Source organism: Agelaius phoeniceus, chromosome 14 (genome assembly GCF_051311805.1).
Source record: "Agelaius phoeniceus isolate bAgePho1 chromosome 14, bAgePho1.hap1, whole genome shotgun sequence".
Lineage (NCBI taxonomy): Eukaryota > Metazoa > Chordata > Aves > Passeriformes > Icteridae > Agelaius > Agelaius phoeniceus.
This window is the reverse complement of record NC_135278.1, coordinates 12,960,742-12,977,569: the sequence shown is the minus strand read 5'-3', so window position 1 is coordinate 12,977,569 and position 16,828 is coordinate 12,960,742. Positions and strand designations below refer to the sequence as shown.

At 39.7% G+C, this 16,828-nt stretch overlaps 1 protein-coding gene across 6 annotated transcripts in view; it reads right to left on the bottom strand.

The window, feature by feature from the left end:
• Window positions 1-210: 210 nt before the first annotated feature.
• The window catches only part of KLHL13 (kelch like family member 13), an 81,258-nt gene continuing 64,640 nt past the window's right edge, over window positions 211-16,828 (bottom strand). For all 6 annotated transcript variants that reach the window (XM_077186236.1, XM_077186238.1, XM_077186237.1 and 3 more), the window contains 3 exons: window positions 15,376-16,171; window positions 8,183-8,296; window positions 211-6,614 (listed from right to left, as the gene is read on the bottom strand). In XM_077186236.1, coding sequence (XP_077042351.1) covers window positions 6,127-6,614; window positions 8,183-8,296; window positions 15,376-16,171 — 1,398 coding nt within the window. In that variant the 3' untranslated portion in view covers window positions 211-6,126. The remainder of the gene's footprint in view (window positions 6,615-8,182; window positions 8,297-15,375; window positions 16,172-16,828) is intronic.

The following is a 16,828-nucleotide window of genomic DNA, read 5'->3' as shown; positions in this document are numbered from 1 at the left end:
AAACAGGGCAGGAGGTTCTTCAAAGCAATTTTTTTTCCAGAAGTGATTAAGAAAGAGATGACCCCTCTTTATCCCAAAGCAGGACCCATCAGCAGGAATTTTATGGCTCTGTGATGGTATTTATTGACAGCTGTCAAACATTTGGGTAATGTTATAAAAATATGGAAAGATACACTGGCAGGCACTGAGTAAGAAACATGGGGAGGGAACTCAGGTGATCAGTGGTGTGTTTATTTTGGTGCATAAAACATGTAAGGAAAATTATTTCCACATTTCTAAGAAAAGGTTACAAGCAATGAAAAACAAATGGAAAAGAAACCAAGCAATTCTTTTTACAGTAACGTGTAACAAGGGAGGTAAAGGCAAAGTTGTTAATTCAACAGAAGCCAAGTCTTTTGGAACAATCCTGGTTATGAGGAACACAGGTTAAAACAGACTAATTTTTCCTTTATTAATGAATACTGTTCTGTGAAACAATGTTTAAAATCTATAATGTTCCTACTGTTCTCTTTCCTGCTGTGTTGTGCAGACAGAGGAGAATAAACAAACTTGCTCTCTCCTGAGAGCTGGAAAGGGTGACCCAACCCTGACCTGCCCTCCCATCACCCCCACCTGGGCACAGAAGAAGGAGCAGAACCAAAGGCCAATAAAAGGTTTGGTTACCCAAGGAGTGCCTGCCCCTCCCAGAGCCCTCAGAGCTCATGTGCAAACTCTGCTTGCAGAGGGGACAAGGACACTCTGGTGCTCTTTAGATGCTCAGGTTACTGAAATTTTCAGGCTGAGATTTGCCTCATGCACACAGATTTTGGCTGGGTTTGAGAACTTCTTGCAAAGCAATGAGGGGCTGGTGGGGAATTAAATGTCAAAGCCATGGCCTTCAATCCACAGCTCCACATGGTCTTTAGATCCACAGGTACTTTGGATGTAAGAACCCAAGCTCAGATTGATTTGGAACTCAATCAACAGGCAGCAGGGAGGACAGGAGGTGCCCTTACACGAGGAAACAGATGCCAGACAGCACAGAATGCTGTGGTCTGAGGGAGAATACAGCAACAGGGCAGCCAAGAGTGCAAGCAGGTACAAATAACTGAGCTTTGACTCACTTAAGCCAACTATAAGTTATTAAAAAAAATAAAATATATATCACTCCCTATTCAGTGTGTGAGAGCTGAAAGTCCAAACTAACTTCTAAGCCATGACCAAAAAAATCTGAAACAATATGCATTTTTGTTCCAGTCCTAAACATGTTTTCATCTGAGATCTTTTCACATTGCAAAATGATTTCTCCTAAACACTTAGGAAACAGAGCTCCAAATGGAAAGGGTTTAATAACCATGTGGACAGCCTGAGAGCATGCAGCTCTGAAAGAGCCACCTGAACCTTTTGCTCCCACTGCAGACTCACAGAGGATTACTCATTTCATGAATAAAAAGTTAAAAACTCAAACAGCAGCAATAAATACTCTCAAAGATGGGGGGAAAACCAGCACTCGAGCCAAAGTAACACATAGAGTAGGAGAGCATCCCCTCAGGAATGTCAGCCACTTGTGGCTCTGCTGTAGCACCACTCCCAGGTCCCCTGGGCTGCATCTCTACACAATCACCAGGTCATTAAAGAGCAAACACATCCCACCACGTCTTCCCCAGAGTGGGTAAGCAGCAGGTCCCCAACAGAGCTGGACACCAAATTTGGAGCCTTTTGACCGAGAAAAGAACTTCACTTAATGACCTGTGAAAGACTGGCAACAAGAACCAGGTGTGACCTGGTGACAGGATTTCCCAGCTGCCTCTCAAACTGCAATCACTTCTCACAGCTAAACGGGTCCTGCAATACTCATGGGACAAAAAACTTTATCAATTAAGCAAAGTATAACTCTGCCCTTTAAGACCTTTTTTTCTGACCACATTTGCACACAAAGAATCATTATTCACATTTAAAATATAAAAGAAAGAATACCTGATAAGCTACATATGGTGTGCAAGGAAAGAACACTTTCACAGAGCATGGAAAGCATAAAGTGCCACATGAGAGCTTGACTCTCCCTCCAGATCTCTGGGTCACCACTCCACACCACCCCCCACACACCACAAAAGGTGCAAGCCAGGAGGAAAGGGGACACACATTACTCCTGCAACATGCACATACCTTTCACTAGCTTAAAACTGCTTTTCTATTTCCAAGATGCACAAGCTGAATTACAAATACATTTATTCACAGTGGGCTATTTTCTCTCTTGATGTAAGTGCCACTAAAAAGCCTCTGCCTTATCTGTTCTGATCATGAGCAGAGGAAGTTACAGAGATGTCAGCTACCAAGGACATCAAGTCAAACCAAAGATTAAAGAAACAGTGACCAGCAGAGTCAGACACCAGTGTAAAGGTGAGGCAATCACCAACTGGAGGGCAAATTAAGAAGGAACAATAATTCTGGTAGGCAGAATGAACTTTGCAAAGAAAAGTGCTATGATCCTTTCTGATCAGATCATCCTCAATTCTTTGGTTAGAAACTCCTCCAGATATTTGTACTGCACTTGTTGCTGTGGTATCAAATTATTTTTTCAAGTCCAACCAGCCCATCAGATTAACACTGCAAGCCTTTAGGTAGAACTTTATTTATTTGCATGCAAACTGCTCTAATCCATGACTGCCACTATTCCACTAAAGGACCAGACCACTGCTCTGAGCTTCTGACTGTCACTAAAATGCTCCTCCTTAAAGATCCCTTAGAAACAGAATGGCAATTTAAAAATAGCATTGTTTAGAAGAAAACAGCTCACTTTTGTCCTGAGAACAGGGGAAGTGATTCTTCCAGCCAAGGGGCCTGTAGAGCCACAGCCAGGCTGTTCTGCTGCACCAGGGCTCATCCCTTCAGTTCAACTCCTTTATCCCAAGAAGCCACAAGACTGGCTGGAGCCTTGCAGGAATTGCTTTCCCTGGACCAGGTTTTTGGACTTTACAACTTTCTAAGGGGAGGGGAATCACAGAAAAATGGGTATCTGCAGATGATGAACTCTCTGATGTAAACAAGGCAAAGAATTTTCCCAGGTCTTCTTCCCCATTGTTCTTGTCCTATCTCAAAACACAGAACAAGGGAAATGTCATCTCATGTCTGGAGTCAGAGTGTTGGGTTCTGCAGGGATATCAGATGGGCCTTTGGGCAAACTCTATATGAAGTGAGGCCTTTTGGCATTTTTTGCTAATTGGGCACCATAAAGCAAAGTCTGAATGAATTTTGCAGTGTGTGTCTGCATCCCTGGGAGAGGGCAGACAGCTCCTGTGGCTCTCCCAGCTGGCACACCATGCAACCCTGATTTCATTCAAATCAAATAGCTATAATTGCTTTTCATCCAGATGCTTTTCTGATTCAGGTACTACAACTGCAACATGAGAGAAGCCAAGACTGATGAAGAGGCAGCCTGACTGGAAATGGAAATTTGGTGTATCCTAATTTGTATGTGTGTTCCTACAGCTGTGGGTTCAGAGATGGAAAGGGGTTCTTATGCTATGGTTAAGAAAGACTCAATGAGCATCAAGTCATTTTATACAACATTACAGAAGAAACCAGTTTGCAGTTTTGGGCAAGTCTTTGATGTTTGCTTTTCAATCCTTGTGAGTAAATATTAACTAATGTAATTATAAACACTTTAATCCAGAGGGAGATTTAAAAAAAAAACAAAAACAAACAAAACAAAAAACCCCAAAGATTAATTTGATTGAAGCACTACATTTAATCCACTGATGACAAAACATTCAAAGATAATTCTTCAATTTTACGTATAACAAATAATGAGTCAAAAAAACCAAAACAAAACCAAAAAATAAACCAAAAACAAAACAAAAAACCCACAAACAAAAAAATCTCAACATTGTGGCCATATACCAGCTCCTGGCTATACAAGGCTCAGACACAAAACTGACATCCTGGCTTTAAACCACCTCAGAATGATCAGAACTCATGTTAAGCTTCTTCCAAACAGAGAATACCAGTGAAGATACCCACTTTCAAACACTGTGTCCCTCATCCCCAGCATACAAAGAGCAGGACATATGTACATTATCCTAAAGGAATTGCAACTCCTTCAAGTACTTTTCAGTTTAATTAATAAAAGAGACACTGAATATGGATTTCAGGGGATTTAAACTCAAGCAGGATCTAAAATCTGGTCTTTGAGCTGGAAAAAAAAATTAGTAGCATGGGACACTTAAATGATTGAAAAATCCTTCAACATTAAACAACAGAGCAACATTTTTTTACCCAGTGCTTTGCACACCATAAGAAGAGTATTCTAAGGGTGATGAATCAATTTATCTTCACTGGCCAGTTTCCAGGAGTATCCACTGGTGCCACTATTCCACCTGCAATAATCTTGCACAGCCACATGGAATTGAGACTTCAATTTTTTTTAAAGAGGAAGAATTGATTTTGATTTTCACCAAAACAATTATGAAACCTAAAGCTTACATGTAGATTTTTGTAGTGACCATTACTAGTAAACTGCACAAAGAATAAATATCAGTATGTCCAAATCTGACACCACAGTAATCCTGCTGCTTGATTGCATCAAGCAGGGACAAAACACAAATAGCAAAATCCCAATAAAAGTCGATTAAGCTTTACTTGGTTATTATTAATAGGTAACACAATAAGCTGGTTTAAACATTTTCCCCCAGAGGATGCCCCTGTGACTGTGTTCATTAGCAAAATGAATTGTAACATGATGAGAAGTTCAGAACAACCACAGTGGCATAATCAGAGCTGCAGTTTTTCAGCAGGGCACTGTATTTTGGAGCAGGTAAAGATTCCTGTGAATTTGCAGGGCTGCACACATAAGCAGTTCTCCAAGGAAAAAACATTAAGACTGGTTTTTCATCAGTCCCTAACAATAAAATGAACACATCAGACCAAAACAGTTTCTTAAAAGTAGGTCAAAAATACCCATTCATGATCACTTGTGCATTGGTTTCCTGCAGGTTCACCTACCCACATGGATATACATCACACGTATCCTGGAGACAGGGAGGCAGAGGAAAAAACCAAATACATTAATGAGGTAGCTTAGACTGGGTAACTGCAGTTAAAAGTTTTATTGAACAAAAGAAGGTAAAATGTGGTAGTCCAGGTTCACTGAGCAAAAGCAGCTCTCTCACTGAAGCTGCACTTTGTGCTAAATAACCTTATTAACTGAGACTATACAGAGGACACATTATGCAAGTTATCTCAACAACAAAGGAGAAAAGGTAGATTAAATTTGATTGGATGGAACCATTTGGTCAAATTCAGTGGCTTAAGTTACTGATTCTAGCCCTTAACTACCCATATTCAGTACAGCCATAGCACAGAATACACAACTGCACTGAATTCCCATTTGTTAATAGTATGTGCTCCCATGCAAGAGGAAGCCAATTCCTGAACAAAAAGAACAAATTAAAAAACACAAATATGTTTAGAATGTTTTGTTTGAAGCATCATTCAACTGACTCAGGAAAAACACTTGATGTATGTTATAAAAAACTCCCGACCCCTACAAGGTCCGCTCCTGTACAGTGCTAATATTTTAAAATTATTTTATTTCTTCCCTCTGCCTAAGAAACTTCATATGCTCTGAAAGCACCCACAAAGTCAGGTGGGTAAACAGATATGTCAAAAATACTCTGTGTAAAGAGGGAGGTAGCTCAGGCCCCTTGGCAACCTTCAGAGAGTTCACATTGATGTGGTCTACCTACCCTTGTGATCTGCAGTCAAAAATGAAAGGAAAGAGGATTTCAACATGAAATTCAGTGACATGTTCAATACAAATTTGACTCACTGGGCTCCCAAATGTAAGCTACAAAGTACCTCACACCCAACATACAACATTAATAACGTACCTAGTTCATACATTTTATAGACAATACCCTCTCATTTGTTAAACATTTGGCTCGGGCGAGTACATCTTTTTTTGTCAACCACTTGAGAGACATTCTAGGCCAAACAAACAGCAGAAATAATGTCAAAGTCCTTTTTTTTTTTTTCCAGTAATTGTATGAAATGCTGTAGGCTAAGCCTAACAGAAACTACTGAAGAAAAATGAGAGACCCCATGATGCAGTGCAGAGGTGTTACTACAATGGTGAGCCAAGGGATGGGTCTAAGGTGCTGACAGAGGAGACTCCCTGGACGGTGACCCTGTGTTGTCCTCCGGAGGGAAAACTGTCAGAGTGCAGGCTCGAATGCCACCAAGGGATTCTGGAAGGTCAAATACTTTATGCCACTCATCTTTTTCTGGATCATACTTCTGAACTATTTCCACCATGCACCGGTTATTCCAAGAATATCCTCCAACAACATAGATCTTATTTTCAAAGACAGCGACCCCGACATCGCTTTGCCCACGTAACATGGCGGCAATTGGAGTCCACTGGTCTAGAGTTGGTGAGTAATATTCACAGCTTAGAACATCATCATAATCACTTGTTCCTCTAAAGTGATTGCCACCAATGACATACAGCTTGTCTCCTACAGTACACATGCAATGCAGACCTCTGACTGTTGTCATGGGAGCTTTCTGAGTCCATTTGTCTGTGTCAGGGTCAAAGCACATGAGTTCCTTTTGGAAAGTATCGTGGGTGATTCCCCCTAAAGAAACAAGACACATGTTAGAGGAGTGCTCACCCTAAGAAGCATTAAATAACAAAAAATACATTTTACTGAAAGAATTACATCTTCCTTAAAACTTCTTCACTCTAGCTTAGATTACTATCACAAAAGTACTCAATTTCAAATGACACTTGCTCCTTTAAATGGGAATATGGACAGAAGCCATGTCTCACACTGCACCTCATTACACAATTTACTGGCAGATTAAAAGAACAAAAACCTGTTACCTATGCTTCTACTTTGCAAATTTATTTCTTTGCCTGTGTTCATTCAGTTTGCTGGTTATGTTTCTCACCAACAAGAATCCATTTCCCTTTCAAATTTTGATACTATGCCACTGTGTTTTAAGTATCACATAGTAGAATTTTCATCAAAAATCTTTTTTCATCAACTTCAAGTGAATAGAGAGAGGACACACATTTCAAACAGTCTTCAGTTAATAGTTACCTAGGGTTCCCTCTACATTTACCTTCTCCATAGCTCCCTGCAAAAGCATTTGGAGAGGCTCCAGGACAAAAGGAAAAGAAAAATCTGTGGGATCTACATGAAAAAACCACAGCAGACAGCATATGTATGTGCCACCTGCAGTAAAACAAGCAAAATGGGCAAAACACAACTGACAGCAGCACAGCAATTAGGAGCTCAATGGACTTGCTCACATCAAAATAAGCACCTGTACCTCACAGTAAATTCTAAAGCAAATTCCTCCTTGCCTACTGGCACAAGAGCCCCTAAATGAAGCAGCTCCAGCACAACCCCCACCAGTTCTTGTCAGCTAAGCAACCTTGTCCCACCTCCTGCTCTGAGAGGACATCCTTTACAATTTCAGTAGGAGAATATAGGGCTCTGATCCCTGCAATGATCACTGATAGACAGATTGAATCTTCTTAAAAAATTAAGCTAATAGCAGATTTTCAGACAATGCATTTGGAAAAAAAATGTAATGAAAGTACAACCTCAGTGACACACAGGACAAGCATATTTCAAATAAAAAACAGCGAAAATACAGATATCACTTATATGTTAGGATTAACACAAGAACTTAGCCCTTTCCAGTACCTCAACGAAGACAAATGTTGTTTAAAGTTATAAAATTTCCAATGCGTTCCAAAGTTTACTGGGAGGGTGTGTTTAATTGCTATATTATATCATAATATATGTTATAATTATTTAATACTATTATACACAATTATAATTATATATTATAACAATATTATGTTTAATTATATTGCTATATATAATATATAAATTATATATTATAATTTATATATGTAGCTACAGAAAACTTTATTCTGATTGGTAAAGTGAGTAACTGCTTTGGAATTCAGAGCTATTCATTTACTAAGCATAATATTATCTACAATAATTTTGTCAGAGCCAGCAGTGTATGTGCTGTTTCACTGGCTTCATAGGAAACTGCATCACAACTGATACCATGGCAATCCTGCTGCAGCTACAGACTAATTTGTACTGTCTGCTGCTGAAACAGAAAAAGTTAGAGGAGGAATAGTTTCACAGAGATGATGTCACAGGCGTGATTTATTTACCTGAAATGTACATTAACCCCCCATAGACCGTTCCAGCGTGACCATAGTGGGGCTCGTTCATTTTTGCCACGTAGCTCCACTCGTTCATTCTGGGGTTGTAACATTCCACAGTGGCTGTTGGAGACAAAGGACAGCACAGAAGTGGTGAAAGCAGCAGGGCAGTTTGGTGCTCAGCTCAGTGCAGTGGCAGAAACATCCACAGAGGAAGTGCCAACAAGTAACACTTCAGCTGAGGGAGTCTCAAGGGAATTATTGAAATTATTATCACAGAAACAGACAGCAGATGGGCTGGAAAGGGCCTCTGGAAATCATCTACTCCACCTCATCCAACTCCTCTGCTAAAGAAGGGTCACCAAGAACAGGCTGCATAGGATTGTGTCCAGGTGGGTTGCACCACCAGTACACTTGCTCAGAGAACACTCTGTGTTCTGATCTTCTACTCTGTGTGCTAATTTTCTATTGTATTGCACTGTTTTATTAAGGATTTGCACAGCAACATACAGCACAGCATATGCAAGTCACTACACCAATTTACAAAAGCCAAGCTTAAAAGAGAAAAGATGAAACATCCCTGAATCTGGCAAGGAGATAAGCAGTGCCTGTGTTGATGCATAACTCCATTTGTGCAGTTTTCTCTGAGTTGGAATTTTAGAATGATCAAGGGTTTTATCAATCAGCAATCACAGAGGGCAGTACCCAGCAGTACCCAGGAGTGCAGAATGGATTCCTGAGGAGGAAACCTCTCTCCAGTGTAAGATGGGAGAGATGCAGGCTGCAGGAAAAGGGCTGCAATAATCACAGGGAATACAACTGAAGGCAGATTCAAAAATGGAGCAAGTTCTAGGTCTGGCAGCTTGAACATTACAGGATGATCAGAGGGGCACAAGGTCCTCAAAACCCCCATAATATAGTGACTTTATGATGCACAGAGAAATTGTCAATAATTAAGTTATCTTAAAGACAAATTAGATCTCATTTTAAATGATTAAAGACTGCCTAATCTTTGTTGGATGTTTATGAACTATACATAGAAAAATTGAATCTGTCTTTAAAAGTGGCATTTTACTTGCTCTAGAACAAGGTTTTTATTGAATCAAGAGTAGAAAATCTGAGTCAGCTCTATGGAATCAGTGATGGTGACTTAACAGTGCAGGATTACACATCAATCAAGAGAGAAAATACCCTCAGAATGTGAGAAACTTGTCATTATAAAGGCAGAATCCAGTTACTTTTAGTTTAAGCCTAATTACAGAATTATAGAGCCAGTAGAGAACATCAGACAGTAACACATAGTGAATATAAAGCACCTCACTCTAACTCCAAAGCTGTTTTAAAAAGATCCTCTGGATCATTTTAGAAGAGTATACCTATGGTCTCAGACTACAAAAAAGAATCCCTAGTCATGAAAAAATTAGTATAGAGCACATTAGAGTGACCTTCTGAATTCTCTTTTAGTTGCTGCATAACCTCTTTATTGTTGCAAAACGGGATGATTATACATAAATCCATGCAATTAGTGTCTCAAGTACATGCACTGAAAATAGAAGCTTCCAGTTCCAATGTCAGAAATACTGTTTGACAGCCAGTTCAGTATCATCTAAGGCTAGAAGTGAAAAATAAAAAATCTGGTTTGCACATAAGAATTGTTAAATTGTTACAGCACACTGGATTTGCTTCAGCTTTTCCCCACCCAGGAGCTGAACTTTAAATTTATGAAATGCAGAAAAGTGCCAGTCCAGAACATTAAGTTCATTATACAAGGCAAAACACACTAAATATCTGGTCTTTTTCTAAACAAATTATATATATTGATTTGCATGCATAAAATGATTAATTTAATATTCTTGAAACTGCTTCAAAATAGTAATGAAATCTTGAAATGCATCTGGTTCTCTGCAAGTGGCTTGAACAAGGACTCCCAGTTCTGCCAGCTCAGGGATGTGTAAGATGGACAAAAAATAACAAACCAATACAAAGGAGCTGAAGTCAGGTGTGTCTGCAGTACTGGTGATGTACCAAATTTTTGATTTAAAAAATCTGCCCAATATATGGGCAAGTTTCCAAGTTTAATCTAAGAGATCTCCCTTGGTTGTTTGGGCTTTCTTAATAAAGACAGAAATCTCCTTTTTAAAAAAACTAGTATTATTTTCCATTTGATACACTGTAGGCCTTCTGTATCCCATCACGGACTTAGCCACAAATCCAAGGAATGCTGGAGACACTCTCTTGCCCAAAGAAAGGTATAGGCACAAAGACCTGATTCCACAAATGACACAAAATTAAATCTGTGAGTTGTGTTTCAGTGCCACCTTGACATCACCAGCACTTTTTGCCCAATCCCCAAATAAACCCATGCTTGCTCTTGTAAACACATTCATCCATTCCAAAATGCTTCTTTTATAAGGAAAGCTCCTTTCCCCTCTGCTCTGTTTAGCAATCAGAAGCAAAGATGTGCAGAAATTTCAAAACCAGAAGGAAACAGATTTGATGTGCAAGTAATTACAGCTGTCCCAGTCCCACCCCCAGGGCAGCCCCTTCCAACCCATGCTGGCTGCTGAAACATCACTGCTGCTTCCACACAAACTGCATCCCTTCCCAAAGTGCTCCCACTCTGCACCAAGGTGAGGAACTCGTGTTTCTAACACACTCCAAGGACAGGGAGAGCAGAGGATGTGCAAAGGAAGAGCAGAGGAGCAGCACACAGAGGAATGTGACATTCAGTGCTGGACAGTTTTATCTCACTCTGCACTACAAACTGCATTTAAGAGAGAAGCCAAAATATCCCTTTAGCTAGAGAAGACAAAACATGTAGAATTGGTACCCATTACCACCATCACTATCAGCATGTTGTAAAGACATTATTTATTTGAGAAAGGATGGTGCTGAGTCCAAGACCCATCACTTTGTGATGTGGCTTCAAAACTGTCTCTAACATTCCTAGTACAGTCTGACACCATTTCAGACAAACTATTCCAACCCAAATCTCACATCCACTGTGCTCTAAAACAAAGCTAATCACTTTACAGCTGAAAACCCTACTCTGCTGTTAGACTGATCTGTATAATTGTTTCCCTGTTACCTTGCAAGGTCATTCAACTTCTATCTTTTAGCAAGATATTCCTCTGCACTGAAAAGAAAAAAAATATTCAAAATTCCAGCTATTAAAGGTGCCCATAAATTAAGAGAGACAAATTCTTCTTTAGAAAGTCTCCAGACAGAGCAGAGTTCACAAAACACTCTAAAACTGCTACTTTATTGCATCTAAGTGAGAGTGATGGATTCATTCTTCCAACACCATGAATGATTCAGACCAGGCTCTATTTATGTTTAACAGTAGAACTTCTGATGTGTTCATTACCATAATCCAGGCAAGACAGGCCTCATTTTAAGAGAATTAAGCAATCTCAAAAAGACAAAGTTTTGGCAGTCCCAAGGGATGTTCAGCCTGCACTCATTTTATAGTGCCATCTGTGATGCTATTTGAGGAGGATGCAGATATTTAACACTTCTCTGTCAGTAGCTTCTAAAGTGTCTTGAGGTCTGTTACAGCAGCACTTGGCAACTCTGTGATGTCCCAAAACCCAGGCTCTTAATTTTGTTATACTGTTTCTATAATACAACTTATTCATGTAAAACTCTAAGCTGACTTAGTTAAATAGTCCTGACTAATTTTGTCCTAACATAGCAAGGAGCCACTCCAAAATGAGCCTCTGCACAAGAGATCCTCAAGCTCACACTCTGGCCTGATATTCTGATATCACAATACTACTCTGATATTCACTACTACTCACAATACTACTCTGACAGTGAAAAGCCTCACTGGATACTGGTGCATATCAATCAACAACATTTAAAATATCTTAGCTGTATCTTTACATACATACATATATATGTACACACACACACTCTCACAGGGGAAGATTTTACATAAACAGGGAGGGTTCAACATCATAGAGGGCATCTGGAAAATAAATATCTTCCAACTTGATGGGCAGAGGGTCAAAAGAACTGGCCTGGCAGTTTTCTCCTTCTGTCTTTATTGCAGCATGATGAATGAATCTGTGGTTTAGTCACAACCCAACATCCCCTAAAGTGCTGAGGAAAAACCCATATATAAAAACCCCAAACTCTACTCCCAGCTATCAACAGCAGAGCCTGAAGTATCTGGACAATATTAATGAACAAGTTTTCTAGTGCATTAGACACACACAGCTTCTGCCATCATCAAGCACAACTGAACTCTTACAATGAGCTACACAAATCTTCTTGTCAGAAGAGAAAACAGTCTCCAGTGTCCAGCTGGAATCTGCTGTTGTGCTGTGCTTCACAGATATCTTTGGGAGCCACACCTGCTTTTCTCTTTGTCTCTTTCCCCAAAAAGTCTTTTTTTTTTGCCCACCTGCCCTCTCCAGGCTGGGCTGCTCCATGCCCAAGGGAGGCTCTCCTGCCTTCTGGGAATGAATACCTCTGGCAGGTGCCTGCCTTGACATTTAAAGGGAACTAAGCAAAATTATCTACAATCCTTCCAGGAGGGGTGCTTAATTCTGCACAGTCCTAAGCTGTCACAGGGTTGAAAAAAATCTAAATTATAATGTCATAATTCAGGATATTTAAAGAATACATTTACCACATTCCAGCACATGTACCACATACATGGAAATTCACTCATCCTGTCCAGTGAACCAAACTTTTCCAGTGGCATGCACTGGTGGAAAAGCAGCTCATTATTACACTAAAGCAAGTATTACAAATGTAGAATGTGGCATTTACAAAATTCTCAGAAGAAGAAACATCTGAAAACTGTTTTCAGAATGTTTGATAGAAAGCCTCAAAAAGTATAATTTTTATTGCCATGAATGTCAAGGGAAAAAAATTGTTTTAGTAACTTTAATCCTTTGGCCCTTTTCCATAAGAGCCCATTTTCCAGAAAGCTCAATTCAGGTTTTGGGAATTTTTCCTCTCTAACAACAGACTGAAATTAGTTTGAACCCAAGGGCAACTTCTTTAATATCTGTCCAACACAGATTTGACCTTCTCTCTTTGAAAAGCCTTAGAGCTTTTCTCTTCTGAACAGAATGGGAAGTTTAAGCTGGATTGCATCTTCCAGTTGTCAAGGTTTATGAAAGAAATATGAAAATGAAAAGTGACTCACCTCACAATTAACAAGGAAAGAACCTGAAGCCCCAAATCAAAGCATCAGACAGCTACAATATTTAGCATTTAGAGTGCTCTTCCCACAGAATGATCCAGTGGCATTTTTCAGGTCCGTGTGGAAATTGCTACAGTGTTTTAATGATATCTTTACAAAAGAATTTTAGATAGGCGATAAATTTTGTATTTTAATTAAAGAAAGCAGAAGAGTTGAGGTCAGCAGAATAATACTGATCTAATTTAAGGTAACACTGCACTCAAAGCCACCCTCACACACAGGTTGCACTGGCTTAGTGACAATATTATTTCATATTGATTTTGTCAGACTTGCAACTTTTTCACTGACATTTTTATAACCCTCCTCTGTTCAGATTGTACAGTGCACAAGGTCAGCAATCTGATTATCTGCTATTAATTCATACTGTTAAAAAATAGCTCACTGAAGCTATATATCAGGTTTTCTGACACTTAGAGGTCAATATATGTTATTTTGTACATCTAGTATTTCAGAGGATATTGAGACTGTTTAGGATGCATTTTCAGGTAAGTAGTGATAACAGTAAAAATTCTGAAATCCTGAGGATCTGCATCAGAAAATGGCTGTCTAGGGAAAACAACTTATTGCTAAGCAGTTTCCCATCTTTTTGGAACAGGAGGCATTTTTAAATGTCTCATTTCATCAAACATTAGATAGAATTAAAATTTCTAGCAAAGCCAGGCCGTTTTTTTTTTTTTTTGGAAGCAGTGTACTGTATGTTTCCTATGAAAACTTGCAACATGACAATGAATTAAACCTATGTGAATAACCAAGATGCAGTAATTCTAAGAAGCCACAGATCCTGCAGTAGAAATCAAGTTTTGCATTGTTTCAATTAAATATGTTTCTCACTGCACTTACAGATATCTGTGCATTTCTGAAAAGTAGATCTTGGTAGCAAGAGGTAGAAGCCACAAAGGGACATGGGACAGTTGAGTATTGGGCTGAAAGCAGCAAACTAAATAATGAGGTGTCACATCTGGTTTAGATATAATATTATGCTAAACTTCCAAGCATAATCTCTGTGACATTTCAATTTTAAAGCACAGACAAGTTTACAGTTGAGTCTCCTATCCCAGACTTGACCAAATATTAACCACTAAGGCTTTGCACAATGCAGTGGATTAATAGGGGTCACGGTCAGCATATTTTTGTTAAATTTAAACTTAACATGTATTTAATATTTGTTTCTATCTTGTTCCCTGGAAACTGATATGGGGTTTTTTCTTCTGTTTTTGTTTGTTTCTTTTTTGGTGTTTTTGTTTTGTTTGTTTGGGTTGGGTTGTTTGTTTTTTTTTTGTCAAGCTAAATTAAATATCCTTTGCAAGGGGAGAAAAGAAGAGGCACCAGGACCAAGTAATTCAGTCATTTGTACAAATAAGATCATAGGTGAAACATAACACTTTTAATAATTAAGACGTCCAGAACATCAGAATATCTGAATGTCACTAATCTGTGAGTGAAACAAATTACAGTCATAAGACTAAAATTAAAAAAACCCAAAAAGCAAAAAACAAACAAAAACAAAACAAAACAAAACAAAACCCAAAGGAAAAAAAAAAATCAAAAAAACCCTTGGCATTTCCAATACTATTCCAGAAAAGTTCTGTCTTTTAAAATGTAATGTTGATTCAAGAGTGAGTTTCAGCTAGAGTCATGTATCCCTTAGGAATGGATTTTGTTTCTCAGCTGCAGTAATGATTAATTTTTCTTTTTAAAACTGCATTTATATTCCCCCACACTTACACAGGCCGACATAGATGCTTGCTTCATGTTTCCTGGTAAAGGATAATATGCATCAATACACATGACATACGTATCTGGAATTGGTTTGTGGGATTCCTTCTAAAATTAACTTCTAAGAGTACCCAGAAAAAATTCTGTATTCGCAGTATTCCCAGAAAGCAGCAGCACTCCAATGACCTCAGCTTGTTTGTCTCCACCCTCTCCCTGGGCAGAGGGCATTTCCAGGCCCAGCACGAGGCAAGGCTCCAGGAGGACTCACCTAGCTCGCCCGCCGCGTTCCGACCTCCGACTGCATACAAATGTCCTTTCAGGGCACTTAGGTGGAAGAAGGTCCGTTTCTCGTTTAAAGATGCCACTTGCATCCACTTGTTGTAGCGCGGATCAAACCTGAAGACCGTGTCCACCGCCGTCTTGCCCTTGGTGTCGTAGTTGCTCTGGCCGCCCACCACGTAGAGGAAGTTGCCGATGACGGCGATGCCGTGCTGGTAGCGCGGCGCGTCCATGGGCGCCAGGGACTTCCACTCGTGGGCCTTCTCGTCGTACATGCGCAGCTCCTTGCTGACCACCAGCTGCTGCCTGAGCACCCCCCCCAGCGTCACCAGGTGCGTGCTGTCCGAGCGGATCGCCGTCCGCTCCGACTGCATCACCGGCTGCATGTACGGCATCATCTGGTAGTTGCTGGCCTCCAGCAGCAAGTTGACGCAGGTGTTGTCAGTCCTCATGAAGTCCACCGTCTGAACGTAGTTGATAAGATCCTGGGGTGTCATCAGGGGAAACCTGATGTTCTTCATGAGCTTGGCGGCGTACTCCATGCGGGGCTCCTCGTAGCGCAGCCAGCGACACGCCGCCTTGAAGAGCTCCAGCTCAGTGCAGTGCTTAAGGCTATTACTTGAAAGCACGAAGGCAAGACGTTCAAAGGGGAGTTTCACAAATTCACCAGTACTTAATAATGCAGGGAAGTTCTTCAGGATGAAATTATTAACATATTTATCCACTTCTGTGAGATTGTATGTGTTGGCAATTCGCCCAACCTCAACACAGTTTTCCAATGAAACCTATTAAGTAAACAGAAAAAGGAATCAAAACGCTTTCTTAATTTGGTGTCTAAACGATAATGTAAAATTTAATGAATACTGTAGAATCAGCAATATTTCAGCATTTTGCAGTGCTCAAGGTGATTTACACATGAGCAAATATTCAATGCAGTGTATCTATTCATGACTGCAAAGGGAGACCCCATTTATTCCTTATTTTGAAGAAAGAACTGAGACAAGTAACAAGCAGATGGCATATATTATGTCAAATACCTTATACAATGGTGAGGCACAGCAGCTATATAGCCCTTCATCTTTGAAAAGTTCTGAAAACATCTTTGCAAGAAAGACATGTGGAAAATAAAGTTAGGGGACAGGTGATCACCCAAGGTTACAGAGAGCAAAACAAAAGTCTCACCAGTAGATTTTTTCTGACTATACTAAAACTGTATTGGCATAATAAAACCAAAGTGAATGGCACAGCTAACCCCTGTATGCCACATATTTCAGACAACTAATATTTACAGTGTTCAATCTCATGAATACATTCCTTCAAAACAAACAAAAATGGATCTTTAATAAATCAAGGCAGTGTTCTTACAGACTCTGTTCAAAATTAAATACACCTCCAAAATAAGACAAAGGTAGTGATTTTAGTTTATACACAATTTTTAAAAA